Raw genomic sequence first — 17,494 nt, forward strand, 5'->3', positions numbered from 1 at the left:
ATGACAATGAAATGTTTAAAAGGGAAGTAAAGTCTAAATAGAATAAGGCTAGAAATTCTGTATTTTGCATACGAAACATAAACATAAACTTACTGCAACACAAGCCTAATTCAACAAATGATTTATGTTTTCAAAGTTGGCCACAGGGGGTCACCATCTTGTAACTTAGTTAAACATCTTTGCAAGACTGTGCACATGCTCAGTGTGGTCTGGGCTGCTTAGGGATTGCCATAAATTATCAAAACAGCACAAGTCAAATAATATCTGCCAGAAGCAAATACAGCAAGACTGATTAATAATCAGAATATGCAGACTGCACTGGGTCCTGTGTTGTCATGTAATCTAATGTGGATTTTATAGTTTTTGTATTGTTTAATACAACCTTTCTCCAACTCTGCAGAACCAGTGGCTGCAGCAAAATAATCCTCCAAAAAATCCCAGTGTATCTGTTTAAATCTGGCTCCATGATTTTTGCCCCTGCAGCTGGATTTGGAAACAGTAAAGAGGATGTAAAGGCAAAAATAAACTTCAATACAACTCCCTACACAGTCGCCAACTGCTCTACAGGGAAATAAACAAAGCTGCTTGAGTTCTGAACAGCTGGGAAGTAAGTGGGGGCTTCCCCTGCTGTTCATAAGTATGATTGTTTTCCTGCAGAGCAGTTAGGGACTGTCGGACAATTCCTATCCACAGCAGTAAATGAAGGGAGAATTTCACTGCATACAGTCAGGTTTCTTATAAAAACTGTAGACATTTTTTAATTAAAGTCTATTAGAGATAGGTATCTTTTTCATTAAAGAAAGTAAAAATGGGATTTTATTTTTTTGCCTTACCATGCACTTTAAAATTAAACACAAAACAAAAATCAATAGATTTCATCACAATTCAGCCAAGATCACACACTGTAAGGTAAAGCAGCTATATGCAAGAGATCACAGAATAATACACAGCTAGAATAATAGTTAAAACATGGAAGGGTATCTTGCTTCTTGACTAACTGCTGTCCTCCTTGTTTTATCAAAAGGGAAACTGGTTTCAAAGGGACATTATTCCCTTTTGACAAGCAGGGTAACATTCCCTACATTTGCACAGATCATTCAGCTCAGTGTGCTTTTAATATTTTAATATGTACATACAGTATATGTTTTTATTCATATAGTAACCATAGCCATAGTTATTGTGGTTAGACAACATCACCAGAAAAACCTACACCAATAGCAATTTTTCCCTACCAAAGTACAAAATACACCTCATGTTTGGCGCTCATGTTTAACCTCGAAGGGGGCCTAAATTAGTCTGAAACAATAAGGTGCATAATAATTGTTGCTAATATGTTAAGTTTCATATTAACAATTACATTACCCTTCATATATGATAAATTAATTTTACATGTATATCCATTGTCTTTTACTGTATCATTCTTTCATTGAGATGGACATGTGTCAATGTAGCTTATTTCATGCAGTCTGTTTAATTCATAATCAGCATCACGCAGTCTGTTTGTATGTCTTTTTATTCATTGTTTGATTCTGCTTTACTGGCTTATTAATATTATTTAAATTGATTCCCAGAAGAGCTCAGTTTTGTTTCTTTTCAATTGCATCTGTGAGCAAACACAAAAATAAAAATGCCCTGATTTTTAGCTGATTAGAACATTAAATTGTTGATTATATCCAAGTTGCAAATTACAGTAAAAACCAAAGAGCCTGAACTTCTGTGCATATTTACAGTATTTTATCTATGTAGAAGTGTATAGTGTTCCCTAACTATTTAAGTGAGCCTCAGAATTTACAGTATTCACAGAGCCTATGCTAACCATTTAGACAGCACGGTCACAGTGTTTATATTCCTGTTACAAGAAGTCCACTATATCAAATTACATTTACCAGGAAACAAGTGGATATATCTTATAGCAGTTACACACAGAATGTTCCCTGGCAACTGTGGTTGAAAAACATCCATCAACTTCAACCAGTTCCCAAAATCATTTCGAGCTAACTTGTAAATAAGGGAAACAATTTACTCACGGAAGCTATATCCCAATAGGGTAATCATTTTGGTCTATTATACAATCATATCCACTATTAAGTGCCTCTTCGCCCAAAATTAACAATTCCAGTTTGGCTAGTCAATGTTCCTACCTCTGATAAGCTTTACAACCATTTTCCTTTAAGGTCATCAAATTTTCCACCTGAGGACTGAACGTTTATAGGAGCTTGATTTGACTCACCAGGAGATCTGCACATATGATTGAATCTCTCTCATTTATTTTCTACAGGGTCCTTATTAGTAATTGTTTGGGCCCATGCTTCTAGTTAACAGGACCATGCACCCCAGTGGGCCAGAGTAGGAGACTGGTGCGGAGCTGGAGCTAACCAGAACAGGAATATAAACTATGTGCATGTTTATACCCTTGGTTTGTGAGTAGGAATTGCTGCTATCTGGTGGAAGTCCACTAAGGCTTATGGGATATAATATCAAAAAGTTATACCACAAAGGAACACTAGAGTAATGTGTGTATTATTGTAAAAGGGAAAGAGTAAAAGAAATAGGCACCCTTAGGGTTAATTGTAACTAAACACTGGGTGTTATCCCTTTTAACAGAAATACTGCGCCATATTGGTTTCTAAACTTCTGTTGCCACAGGCGCTGGTCTTGCGTTTGTATATTTTGGATTCTTCTTGGACAGTGGAGAGACCGACAAGGAGGAGAACCTAAGAGACTAACTTTTCCAAAAAATCTTTGTTTTACACAGTTATTTGGACACAGGTCCCCTGGTCCTCCTTGGCAGTAGGCCCTTCCAACAAGTAGAGTGGGGCTCACAATGAATGCCCAGATCTTCTTTGGTAACACATTATTTTGTCAATACCCTGGCCATTATCTTTCCGAACTCCATCCACAGCTAGCAAGCCCTACTCCTTTGTGATCTGCAGTTAACACCTGTTTCTTGGGGCCCCAGACTGGAATACCCTCATTACCAGCTAATAGAAGTTCTTATTGTTTGTTTAAGCGAATTTTCCCACACTACACAATTCATTATACCTTCCTATATCATCCCTTCTGAAGAGTACAGGATAAAACAGTGTATGTTCTATAGCTAGGATACGGGGTAAAAATAGCACAGCACTGAAATGACTGTGGTAATGACTGGGGTAGCCAGTTTGTTAGGCACCCCTGCCCCCTCCAATGTCCAATGTGGCTAATCTTTAGCCCCAGGCTAGCGTGACTGTACAGCTGCTAAGAAGCACTGTACAGCAAATGGACCCAGCCAAGCTGATAAAAGGGACAACTGGAAGCACACAAAGCCAGCACCCCTCCACTCTGTATCACCCCAAATCATTACTGGATGATAGTCTCATAACATACATATACAGTTAACTGACCTTCATTGTTTTATCCATATAGACAGGACATTTGTATGTTTCAAAACCTCCTTCTTCTTCTGATTTTACATTTTCAAGAAGGGTCGGAGATATAATAACAAACGGTAGAGGATTTTCTAAATTACTGTAAAAGAAGAGAAAAATACAATAGGATTTAGTCATTTTTGTAACTATAATAAATTGATATTAACAATGCTAAAACTACAGCCTTGAAGCAAGACTTCCATGTAATTCAGTTGCTTTTTAACAGTTTAGAATTTTTATTTTTTTATATAAAACACCATTTGTTTGTAGTTGAGCTTGTTGTTTGTAGATTAGGGCAGAAAGTAAGACAATCACCTAATTCAACCCAAACATACAGTATAAAGCTTACAGTGTTACAATGCGTAATAAAAGTACTGTCGATTCCAGTACATCGGATTATGAACTACCCTCCTTATACATGTTTTCACAGTTTATTTTTCTTCCAACTGCGGGTGGAATCATGCCTATACTGGCAGATTGTGCTATAGCATCTACAGGCGCAGTAAACAGAGCCCAGACTGGTGCAATGGCTGCTTCAACTTGATCAGTGACATCAGACCATATGCTGCATTGACCCCAATGAACATAGTAACATGGTGATTTCCAGCCCAAACCCTGCTAGCACAATAACCCAAACACTATACACTCCAACTGCTCATTAACTACAGTGCATTCTAAGATCCAGGCCCCTGATCTGGGTCAGATTCATCCTAATTGCAGTACATTGTGGCTCACATGAAATTGATCGGCAACCATATTTATTAATCTAAGACCAGTTACAGTGTATTCATTTGAAACCAATTACATTACTCAGTGGCAAACTAATGGCTCTGTAACCAGAGACACTGTTCTGAAACCGAGCACATTGATCTATGGCCATTTAGATTGCTCATATATTTGTCCGTTTACCAAATTTTTCATAGAATGAAGATACTATGGGGAAAATTCACTAACTGCCAATTTACTAAAAGTGTCCCTGGCGACAAAATTTGCTAGAGAAGTAGATAGACTAGCGCAACTTTGCAGGCTAACACCAGGCAAAGTTGCACTCTGGCGAAGGGTCGAAACTACGCAAATTTACTATGTTTTTTTATTTCTAAACGTTACCTCTTCACCAGAGTTTACTTCGCCAGGTCAGACCAGGCGAAGTGCAATAAAATAGATAGGAGTTTGTAAAAAAAAAGTTGAAAATTTTCCCCAAAAAACGCTGGCATTTTTTTACTTTTTATTGGGTGATAGGCTGAAAAAGATCGAATTTTTTTAGGGTACCCTCCTTCCCCCCTACTTTTGTTAACATATGGCACCTAAACTATACTGTGGGCACATGTGTAGGGCATTAGAACACCGCTATATAATTTTATTAAGTTTCCCTGGGCTTGTGTAGTGCTATTTATTTGCTGCAGCATACATGTCCATTCAAATTTCTATTTCGCGATGTATGCAAATTAGCCTTCGCTGATCGTAACATTGATAGCGCAACTTCACAAATGATCGGTAACTTGTGCGCAACTTTGGATCTTCGTGAATTTGCGCAGCCCTGGTGAATCTATGCCTGGCAAAGTGCGGCAAAGACAACGCTGGCACAACTTCGGAGGTAAGTAAATTTTCCCCTATAACTTGGTACCAATTATATAAAAACAGTTATTTTACATTTTCTGTAAACATTCTTGTGTTGACGTTTTCTGTAATGAACTATGGAACTCTGGTTCACCCAAGTCCTCTTATAGTAAGCTTTGTCTCTGAACAGACAATTGATAGACCCCCCACTTGGAAGCCCTGCATGCCTCACATTTAGCTCCTTCTAATTTCTCACACACATAATTATAGCACTGTGCACTTATATGGCTCACATTTTATAGTGTATGTGTCACCCTAGTGCTCCAGGGTACAGCTATCTACTCAGGTAGAAATTCAGTTAAGGAAAATTAGCCTTTCATATTTCTTATTCGCTTGCTGACATGTGCTCTAAGCATCGTCCTGACTATTGTCAGTAAATAAATACATTTATTATACAGGGCACTCTTTTGAAAAATGTATCAACCTTTATTAATGGCACACATATATAAAACCCAACATGTTTTGACCCTCAAAACCAGGTGCCTTTGTCATGGGCACATGCAAAAAAAGTGCAGGCTGTGACTATTGTCAGGAAATAGACATAGGCACATGGATAAATATTTCCCCCTGTAAGCACAAAGGTAGATATAAGTTAAAACTTCCCAAAATTCAGTATATCACATAATATTATATATATATTGCAAGGTATAAAATGCTGTTTTATTATTATGATAGTATACCTTTAACCATATTTCTTGTATAACACTACTAATGCAGAAATGGGTGAATATATGATAGTGGAACATAAATGAAAACCACAATAATGAGAAAACTATCACCTTGACTCCTTTATGCAGTTATTTTTGAAATCCCATCCTGCTCCCTGTAAAATCATCTTCTGGAGGTACAGCTGATATCTTTCCAGTTCAGGCTTATAGTCAGGATGTTCGCTTATGTGACACTGGAGAACCACCTGCAGGCAAAAGAAAATGGATTCAGATGAATAAATCCATCTTGGTTCAATGTGACTGTATAATAAGGCAACACTTTTGAGATGCATTTTAACTATTATTCTATTTGTTCTTATTCTATACAGACCACTTTATATGCCTTTATGTAATGTATCACGTATCAGTATCAGTACATTCTACAGTGATAACTTGCACAATCTAGCAGTATTGATCCTTTGTGGCTGCTTTATTATGAATTTATTGACAGTCTGATTGTCCCTTGACAAACACATTTATACTAGTCTCCATGTGCCAGCCTGACTGTGTCAGTAATTTATATTTCATAGTACAGTACATTGTAAGGCTTTTTTTTAGCCACTATGGGTTAAGACCATATTATGACTACTGTATTTGTACATAATGACTTTCATAGTATGAGTAACATTTGCTGTGCCGTTTCCAAAAGTCGGTGATTCTAAATGTGGTGATTCATTAGTCTTAAAAAGGGAAGAACAAAGTAATTGTAATAGAACCGGGTGGCTTGGATCTCTTGAGATCAAAAGCAGCGATAAAAGCACACATCTGCTTTTAACTTAAATAAGGTACTTAAATGGTTGAGCAGTGCCCCCTGTGGTGGCCCAGACAACTCAATATCTCAGTAGCTCATCTCCAATTGTTACAAAGCTGGAGGAAAATGCTGTTTTTGCATTGACCAGTCTTATGTTCCATTAACTAACTATGAAGCCACTTATTTTATCCTTTGCCACGTCATATTATACATTTTAACAAAGAAAACAAACATTTTTAAAACTCTAGGCTAGTGTAGCAATACATAATTCTACACATAATATTGTGAATATACTTAATTTATATCTGCAAGTGCAGTGAGCAATCTGCAAGTTTTTCCCCACAATGCAGTGCCTTTTCCCCAGAATGCCATTATGGTTGCAAGCAGTAGTGTAACTCGATGTTACTGGGCGCCACAGCAAATTAAATTTAAGACCCTCAACAAATCCAGAGGTTGTCCTGTTTTACCAATATATATTGAAATTGCTCATTAATTAGGGCCCATGGGCCCCCCTACATTTCCTGCCCCCCCCTGCAGCTGGGTCCGCTTCCTCTGTAGTTATTTTGTTACAAATCGTTCTCATTACTGCTTCCTTTAGCATATTTTCTTTGTTTGGCATGCGAGTGACGTGTGTCCACAACTCTACTGCGCCTATTGGAGAATGACTCCAAAGGGAACCAGGAGGTAGTTCCAGGGTTCTGCACCAATAGATGCAGCTTGGAATGGGAGGCAGGAAGGATTGAGTGGTGTTGATTGCATTTTTGATGCAAATACCATTACAGAATGGGTTTAACGCGCAACTGACTGTGGGGAAAACTGTGCTTGCAGTCGTAAATGACCCCCTAATATGTTTGTATCTTATTTTTATTTATAAAGTGTTACTTGTATAGCACTGAATACTAGCATAGTACATTAAGGGGTACATTTATCTAAGTGTGAGTTTAGATGAAGTAGTTTCGTTGAAAGGATGAGAGTATGCATGAGCTTCTTAGCAGTTGAATGCCAAAGAAGGGGACAGATTTTGCCAATATTACATAGGAAGAAGCAAACGTTTTTGACCATGGTTTTACTATAAGGAGAAGGAGGAGTCAAAGACTACCCACAGACAACGTGCTGAGCTGACAGGCTTAATAAGTATGCCTTCAGATGGGTGGAGAATGACCAGGCTTGGTTCCCACAACCGCTTACTGTATTTAATATGTTTGTGTGTTACTACCTTCTACCTCTCACTAATGTATTTATGATCTGGAGTCACTGTGCCATTTTTACATGCACATACTATGCGCTATATATATATATATATATATATATATATATATATTTGGTTATATTTATATATATATATATATATATATAAATATATACACAGACTAAACTGTACAGTCACAAGGTTTATGGGACTTCTGAAAATAAGAAAATATCTGGTCTCAAGTCAAATTTAAAAATGAAATATGTAAAAATCTGTTTCCTCTTTTGACAAAAAATGGATTGCAGTACAAGATTCGGCTTGAGAAGCTCTATTAACTGGTGCTTTACAAAAAGTTTTCCCTTGATTTCATAAAAATGGTAAGCTAAGAAATGGCACACCAGATTCTCCCTTTAAATCATTATCTGTAACTGTGTGATTACCTCCAGCCCTGCTGGCAGCATGAAGTGCACATTATCCTGCTGGTAGAAATAAATATTTTTTAATCTAATGAAGCATTGTACAAGTGAAGGCTCTCTGATGGATCAAGTAGATTGTAGTTTTAAAAGTTGTATAATGATCATGGATAGACAAGCTAATCTGCCTCATTTGTCAAAAGATAAATATCTTAATGGTTGACTTCTAGAACCCTGTCTATTAGAAACAAGGTACAGTTATTTCATAGAAACTATGTACAGTTAATTAATGATAACCTTAAACATACATACACACAATATCAGATATGATTCATTAGGATAGATAACTGAGGATGGATTGGGGTGCTGCACATGGGATACATTTTTTCTCTGTAAAATAAGTCTTATTTGTTATTACATTACTGTAAAAATGTGCCCTTGATTTGATCTACAGTCGCACATTCATCATGCTAAAATTATTGGTCAACAATAATTTGAATGAATTGCACCATTTTAATCACAATGTGGAAAAACATGAATATTGTTGAAATGTGCCAAATCCCAACTCAAACCTGCCAAGTTTAAGTGCCAATACCAATAAGTAAAGAAGACTTAAAAAACTCATTCTTATAGATATAAACATGCACCTTTTTTTCAGAAACAGTAGTTATTAATTTGTTGAGTGTTTTTCTCAACATAACATTTTTCCTAAAGCAAAAACTCACCCACACAGTTTAGCAGTTGCCACATACTGAAAACAGCTTGTTAAACCACGTTAAGTCAGTAAATTATTTAAATTATTTGCAGCTATTAGATGGAGGAACTTAAAAATAAGAAAGTATTGCTGTACGGGCACAGGCTCCCAAACCCATAGCAGCCAGTGGGTAGCATGTGTTTGACATCTGATGGAAAGTAAAATATTTCATTGGTTGTTGTGGGTATAAAGAGTAAGGTAAAACTTTGTGGCAAAGCTAGTTCTTTTCAAGAAATAATTATGTGGGATAGCTCAGTGATCCTGAAACATATAGATGGTTACCATAGAACCCAGTATATGGAGCCTGTATATGGTATATGAAACCCTTTAAAAATATTAGTGGAAAACCTCAGTTCCAATTAGCTTGGAAAGTTTTCTGCAACTTAATGGTTAACCACTGCTAACATTTACTGATGGTCACAATTTACCTATACTGGCTGTAATTGAAATGCACTAAAAGTTGTTAGCATTATTCTGGATATTAAATGTGCTAGAAAAATAGGATTTTCTATAATAAACAAATTCAGAATTGTGGAAGGCTAGCTTCAGTGTCTATAGCATGTATTGGAAGGGTGTAAAGGCTGGAAAAACAGTTTGTTGTTTTTGCTTGTTAACATCACAAACACTACTGCCCAATGTATATAATTTTTCTCCATGGTTCCCAGAATATAATGGCTTTTTCTTTCAGTTAGCAAGGACTGTTGGCAGCCTTACTGTCTAGGGACTGGTACAGGAGCCAATTAAAAGTAAGTAGGCATGATAATTCACTGCACATGCAGTCTATAGAAAGCCTACTTAACTCCATTCACAAGACAGGGTTGCTGCCAAATCTTGCTAGCTAATGAATTGCAACTTTGTCTGATGCATGAAAGAAACAGCCATTCTATTATGCAAAACTAAGTAACCTACAGTACAAACTGCTTCCTTTGATCAAACCACTGATCAACAAAGGGGAAGCTATTATGCCTGATTAATAGATCTTTACTTTTTTCTAATAACCAAAACTTTTGTCCAACCCTCCTAATCAAATATGTTGGGAAAGGGTTGAAGCAGGATAATCAGTTGAAGCAAATTAAAGAGAATGTAAAGGAAAAAAATGTTATCAGTAACAGAGAAACCAAGATTGTATGGCTCAAGTACTTTTAAGATATTTATGAGTAATATGTATGCAATAGGTACAGAAAATCCCAGTGTTGCATTTGTAACTCAATTTCATTACAAAAACCGCAGAGGCAGTAAATGTACTGTACCTTGTGTAATGAATATCCATGATGAAATGCAAATTCTGTTCTTAGTGCCAGAAATAAGGCTTCTGGGTTAAACATTCCTCCTGGGCTTATGGAGGTCAGAACCCCCTTTTCATCCTTGACAAAAGGCATTAAGCCTTTCTGCAACCATTGCTTTAGCTGTTTGGATTTCCTGTCCAGATCTAGGTGAAAGAAATGGTTATACATATGTGGCTATATAAAATAAGTATGTATCTGTAGTGACAAACTGCACAGGAAAAGACTTTCACTGGCACACAGGATTTTTAGCTGCAGGGCAAGCCCTTGCAATTTTTTAATGCAGTGCAGGTGCAATGTTTCGGGGCCACGCCCCTTTGACAAAGGGGCGTGGCCCAAAAACGTTGCACCTGCACTGCATTACAAAATTGCAAGTGCTTGCCCTGCAGCTAAAAATCCTGTGTGCCAGTGAAAGTCTTTTCTATGGAATTTTGAGGTGGCCGAATCCTCTATCGTTGTGCACCAGGTGATTAATACTTGAAGAGTGGTGTTGGTGTGCGGTTAACCGAAATTTCTTGAATACTGCACAGGAAAACATTTGCATATGTATGTATAAACCTTTCTACAGATGAAATGGCAAGTTTGAAAATGATGGTAAAAGTTCTGAGTGCACGCTAAACACCTGACTAGGAGTTTACTGCAGCTTCACATAATGAGTTCCAAGAGAGATGGCAGGATAAATATTTAAAGCAGACTGCAGGTAGGCTGACTTATTGGCAGTGATTTGCCTAATAAACGAGAGTCATTTAGATGGCCATCTGTTGGAATGTAAAGACAAATCAGAAAGTTTATATAGAGCGCAATGGCAATGATTACACTGAGGAAGTTTGGTTCACATAACTATAAATAAGTCAAGCACTGACAAGAGTCTTGAGATAAGACTATCTTTAATCTATTGTTTTCCCTGTTCTTTTAAATATTCATGCTATGCCATTTTTTCTTAGTGATTACATAGTCCATGGTTATGTTTGTTTGTTTTTTTTGTATCAAAAACATCACCATGCATTCAAATACAATGCTGTATTTTATGTGAGAGCATCCATAATGTTAAAATAATGTTAAAATAAAAATAAAGTTGGTGAAGAGACTGAGTTGGTTTTGAGAAGATAAAAATTCTGAGGAATTAGATTATCTAGATAATTTTGAGCTCTATGTGTAATATAATCTGTTAAAGTTGACTCAAACATTAATTTCACACTAATTTCTATAGAAGGTATTTTAGATGAAAGGCCTATACAAGCGTAGGCCATAAAAACTTGATGGTGACTTTCTCCCCTGACTTCTGTGCTGCACTGAGGTACAGCTTTTCCTATGTCTAGCCATAACGCAACTTTGCACTGACATGCACATGTTAGCACTGGACAAAATGTATTGCAAGCTCTATTGTATTTGTACTCTGATTTCCTAAAAAACACTCATGACAACATGGGCACATACCACTTCTGAACGTGTGTAAGATTGAAAGGCATAAAAAGAAGAGAGGAAAACTATGGATAGGAAAGAAATAATGTATACATTACATACAAGCAATTCATATTCATAGATTTAGAAATTGTTACTACTTGATACTTATGTACCTCATTAGGTTTGCATTGAATAAATTACCTATTATTATTTAAACAATTTAAAAATCCCGTTTGCAAAAATCTACCAACCAAGCTTAGACAAACATTTTTCTTAACAAAATGCATTTGTTATTATTTCATTGGTGGCATAAGGTACATGGACAAACACATAGAAGGTAAGCTATCACTCTACAACCTATTGCAAATGTACACAAGTTTTTTGCCAAAATCCCTGATAGACATTTGAACTTCTGCTGGGTCACCAATAACAATGGCATTCTGCTCTATGCTATGGAAAGTGTACATATGTGAAAGACCAAACGACTTTGCTACACTACAAGTTTTGGTTGATACTTTTACATTTTGGTTTCTTTGTTCCACAGTAATCCCTTGCTTTGGAAATTACTAAAAAAAACAAAAAACCATGACACCCAAACTTTCCACCAAAGTCTGGTGGAAAGCATACATTGATTAAAGATGTTTTATCATTAACATGATAATTTTTTATTTTTGCTCTGTATTTTTAATGTATGTTTATATTCATTTAAATGGGAGTTATACCTTACAATTGTTCCTGCAATAAAATAAAATGTTATTCTGAGTCAGGGTTATACTGGGGTAGGCTAGATGCTCTTCCCTTATTTTTTAAAAGGACTGGTTTCCTGCTTTAATGTATTATAATGGAAATGTTTGGTGTCTATTTTCAGACACTGGTAACAGAGGCTGTCCATTATTACAACTCAACTATTATATCTGCCAGTATGGATATTCTGTATGGAGTAAATAATTCCTGTATGTTGCAAGTACATGATCAGAAAAACAGCTCATCACACTTTTGGGAGATTTTGCATGTTGTAACATTTTGTTTCTTGGAAGTTACAATATTCACATCACTTACCTTGCAACCAACTGCTAATATTAAGACAAACTGCATAGCTGTAGTTGGGATAAAGCCATGATCTCGGTACATTATATTTTAGCAAAGCATCTGCTGCTTCTTTGAGGTGATTTGGTGTATGAGATAAACCAGACAATAAACATTTTAATAACTCAGAAATTACTGTCTTGATATATTTTATGTAGGAATTCATCTGATTGCACTCCTAAAAAGAGATGAAAATTTAATTTTATTTGCAAAGTCAAATCACACATAATTTATTTTTGCTGCCCATTACCATATTAGTCTTCTACATATAATAAAGTATCCAAAAATGTAGTGGACTTTCTCACTTAAAAACATCTCATACCAAACTGCTTCTTCAAGCCCATTGCAATGTCTTCTACTGGGGACTGGGTGGGCAGGAGATTCACATCAATGCCAAAATCTCCCATCCAGTCACCAGCAGAAACATGCCACAAATCTTGGCCTGGCTTCAAAGTATCCATACATTTTTGCACCGTAATATCCAGACACCCCTTCTAAATTGTCTTCAGTTGGAACATTGTACAATGAATTCCAATTCCTAACAGCAGCATATTAGCACAATACCTATTAGTTTAGAGCACTGATTTGTTATGGATGAGCTGCTGTATACAAGCCTATCACCCCCCTGTGAAATGTTAAGTATTGGCTGTAAGGGTCACTGACAATGTACTCTGTAGAAATGAAAATGTTTTTTTAGGGGTGATAGTTCAAGCTTCATCTTCTGACTACCTTATGGACCAGCCTGAGTTTGGCAGATGCCAGATTGATAGATGCCTGAATGTGTAATGCAGACTGTCTCTTTGTTCCACTGTAAGCAAACCTTAATTTTTGGCATTCTGGACCACTCAGTCCTCAGTTAATCTACATTAACATAAACATATGTTGAACATTTTTTTCCACCACCTTATTTCTAGAAGTCTAAAACCCTATAGGTATGCAATTGTATATCATTATAACTCCAATGTTCAGAGAAGACTCTTTTATTTGTATCCCCTAGCCACAAGAAACACATATAGTTATGAAAAACAATATTGATTACTTGTATTCTACTCTACCTGTTTGAAAAATGTCTTAGCTATCCAGAATATTTTCTTTGGCAGAAGTAAAACATAAATAATTGTAATATGACAGCAATGCCAAGATCTTTTGCTTCTCTTTTCTAGAGTTGTGACTTTTAATGATCATAAATCCATTTCATGTTGAATCATCTTGCTATAGTGTGCTATGTTATTTTAAAACTCATAATGTGTAGAATTAGTTTTTTTTCTATGTTGTATAACGATATGCCAGTTTTCCTTTATAGATGTTGAGTTGACTTGTGTAAATAGGATAAGAAAATAGGAAAACCCCTGAATGATTCAGAACTTCTTACTTAGCTCTTTGATTACCACAACCTCTAAATGTTCTGTACAGGCAATGAGTTACAGCCTTACACTTTACAATGTATGTAAGGAAGACTAATTGGAAATCAAACAACAGGCCTTGGTAAAACAAAACAAAATACTTATGGGGCTGTATGGTAAATTAGTTTTTCTGCATAGGTCAAATTATTATATTTACTAATACAAAATACAATAATACTGAAGTTGAAATAAGCCTTCTGCAGTAATTAAACACCTAGAGAAAACATGTAATTCTTAGTTCTCCTTTAAAAAAAAAATAGTAAATATATACATAGAGTAAGGATCTCATATGGCAAGGTTTGTTCTAATATGCAACAAAGAATAATGTTAAGTATATATGACTGCAGTAAATTCACGCATATTAGTATCAAGTATATTAATAAGCACGTATTAGGCTAATGTTGAAACAAAATGCAGGCATTTTCACTAGACTAAAGTTAATTCCTGAATGGTTACTCTGAGTAACTAGGCTGGGGCAAATCTTTATATATTCTTGAATCCCTTGGTATTTTGAAGTTTCTGTTTCTCTTTATAAAAAGAGCAACCTCAACGTTCATTATTTTGCTTTTCTTTGGGGAAATAAGCATTTTTTCCACAAAGAAGAAAAACATATTACATGGTCAAAACATAATTTGCTAATTTTCCCAAATGTTATATAAATTTTATAATAACGGTGAATGTAACCTCTGTACACTCACTAATAATGTAATACTTAGTGGTGGAAAGGGAACCCTTAAATGGTTAACCAGGATACCACTACGGTCATTTTAAACTACTCATCACAATAAAGACATTTAGACAGCTATATTCTTTCTATTACAACTGCAATGCAAAGTGCATTGGTCTGCAACTTCCCCTGCTGCTGATGATTAATAGCCTATAAGCGAGAAGAGTCCACAAAGAAAGTGCCAAGAGAAGCAGGTGCATGAGGCTTTATATTATTATGACTGCTACAAACTAATTCAGCAGTGTCAGCTCTAACTGTTTAAATCTGATGAGGAAACATGAGGTTGTAATGGATGTTTTTTTCTATCCTTGTAGGAAAATGTAAACTTCACAAAGTCATATGGTGGCATAAAAAGACATAATCAACGTTCTGACTTTGTAACAATTATTAGAGGCCAATTAGACTGATTGTACAAATCAATAGATGGGTAAAACAAACTATTTCTTGAAAAATGTCTTGTTTTTTAGCAATTACACAAAGCCATTATGATCGCTGGTATTGTTAATGACATCTATAAGGGCATCAAACTCTGCCCTGTCATCCTTCATGCTCAGGAACATTTTTCAAATGCATAATGACATTTCTACTGGGCTTTGTTGAATCTTGAGATGGTGAAAGTCAAGATCAATTTCACAGGCACTGTAAATTAAATCATTGGCAGTTCCTTTTTCATACTGGTAGGTCTATTTGGGGCATAATTATCAAAGAGCTAAACTAAATTCTACAACTCTCTATTTTTATGGGATTTATTTATCAGTAGGTGAAAGGGAGTTTTTTCTTTTGTAATTACACCTTTAAAAAATCTCCCAATTTTATCTTTCCACTTTTGATAAAAATGCCATTTACATCCCTTTTATTTTCTCTTAGTAAACAAGAAGATAAGTCACATATTAGGGGATACCAAGATGTAGCTATACAATAACATACAGAGGGAGATTCAGATGCCGCTTGTGTAATCAAATGTAGTTATGGACGAATCTGTCTGAATTGACCAAATGCATTAAAGTCAATGGGTGTCAAAATAATTTTAATGCATGACAGTTTTTACACAAGCGACTTTTTTACAGCAATTTCGCGAAAAATCTGTAAAGAAAATTTTTTCTCAGCAATTTCGCGAGGTGGCGAAATCCATGCCTGGCGAATAAATTCACCCATCTCTAATCAAATGTTACCTTATACAGTATGCTCATATTAAGTTATTTCATTATATAGAGGCAAAATCTATTACAGGTATGGGATCTGTTATCTAGAAATCCATTAACCAGAAAGCTCAGAATTATGGGAAGGCTGTCTCTCATAGAAATCTATTTTATCCAAATAAGTAACATTTTTAAAAACGATTTCCTTTTTCTCTATAATAATAAAACAGTAGCTGGAACTTGATCCAAATTAAGATACAGTCGGGTGAAAAAGTTAGGGAACCCCTCTTAACTCTTTGGAGTTTTGTTTATCATTGGCTAAGCAACTTCCTTTTAATATATAACATGCCTTATGCAAACAGTAGTATTTCAGCAGTGACATTAAGTTTATTGATTTAACAGAAAATATGCATCATAACAAAATTAGACAGGTGCATAAATTTGGCCACCCCAACAGAGATATTACATCAATACTTAGTTGAGCCTCCTTTTGCAAATGTAACAACCTCTAGACACCTCCTATAGCCTTTGATGAGTGTCTGGATTCTGTATGGCAGTATTTTTGACCATTTGTTCATACAAAATCTCTCCAGTTCAGTTAAATTTGGTGGCTGCCGAGTATCAACAGCCTGTTTCAAATCATCCCATAGATTTTTGATGATATTCAAGTCGGGGGACTGTGATTGCCATTCCAGAATATTCTACTTCTCCCTCTGCATAACTGTTTTTGTTGATTTTGAAGTGTGTTTAGGGTCATTGTCTTGTTGGAATATCCAACCCCTGCTTAACTTCAAGTTTTTGACTGATGCTTGAACATTATACTGAAGAATTTGTTGATATTGGGTTGAATTCATCTTACCCTCGATTTTAACAAGGGCCCTAGTCCCTGAACTAGCCACACAGCTCCACAGCATGATGGAACCTCCACCAAATTTGACAGTAGGTAGCAGGTGTTTTTCTTGGAATGCAGTGTTCTTCTTCCGCTATGCAAAGCACTTTTTGTTATGACCAAATAACTAAATTTTTGTTTTGTTCCAATTGGTTTTTTTGTTCCAAAATGACTGTGGCTTGTCTAAATGAACTTTTGCATACAACAAGCGACTCTGTTTGTGGCGTGAGTGCAGAAAGGGCTTCTTCATCACCTTGCCCTACAGATGTTCTTTGTGCAAATTGCGCTGAATTGTCTGAAACGATGTACAGATACACCATCTGCACTAAGATATTCTTGCAAATCTTTGGAGGTGATCTTTGGGTTGTCTGTAACCATTCTCACAATCCTCCATATATGCCGCTCCTGTATTTTTCTTGGCCTGTCAGACCTGGATTTTACAGCAACTGTGCCTGTGGCCTTCCATTGCCTGATTACATTCTTTAGTTGAAACTGACAGTTTAAACCTCTGAGATAGCTTTTTGTAGCCTTCCCCTAAACAATCTTTTCAGGTCTTTTGAGAGTTGCTTTGAGGATCCCATGCTGTCACTCTTCAGAGGAGTGTCAAACAGAAGCACAACTTGGCAATTGGTCACCTTAAATACCTTTTCTCATGATTGGACACACCTGCCTATGAAGTTCACCATTTAACGAGCTAATCCAACCAATTTGGTGTTGTCAGTAAT

The 17,494-nt window shown here is 36.1% G+C and overlaps 1 protein-coding gene across 1 annotated transcript in view; it reads right to left on the minus strand.

Annotated features, from left to right (window-relative positions):
• The window catches only part of LOC108708347 (dynein beta chain, flagellar outer arm), a 242,968-nt gene that overhangs the window by 13,999 nt on the left and 211,475 nt on the right, over positions 1-17,494 (minus strand). The window contains exons 94-97 of the mRNA XM_018246944.2: positions 12,585-12,789; positions 10,089-10,267; positions 5,804-5,937; positions 3,384-3,507 (exon numbers count right to left, since the gene is read on the minus strand). Of these exons, the coding sequence (XP_018102433.1) occupies positions 3,384-3,507; positions 5,804-5,937; positions 10,089-10,267; positions 12,585-12,789 (642 nt within the window). The remainder of the gene's footprint in view (positions 1-3,383; positions 3,508-5,803; positions 5,938-10,088; positions 10,268-12,584; positions 12,790-17,494) is intronic.

The sequence above is a fragment of the Xenopus laevis genome, chromosome 2L (genome assembly GCF_017654675.1).
Source record: "Xenopus laevis strain J_2021 chromosome 2L, Xenopus_laevis_v10.1, whole genome shotgun sequence".
NCBI lineage: Eukaryota > Metazoa > Chordata > Amphibia > Anura > Pipidae > Xenopus > Xenopus laevis.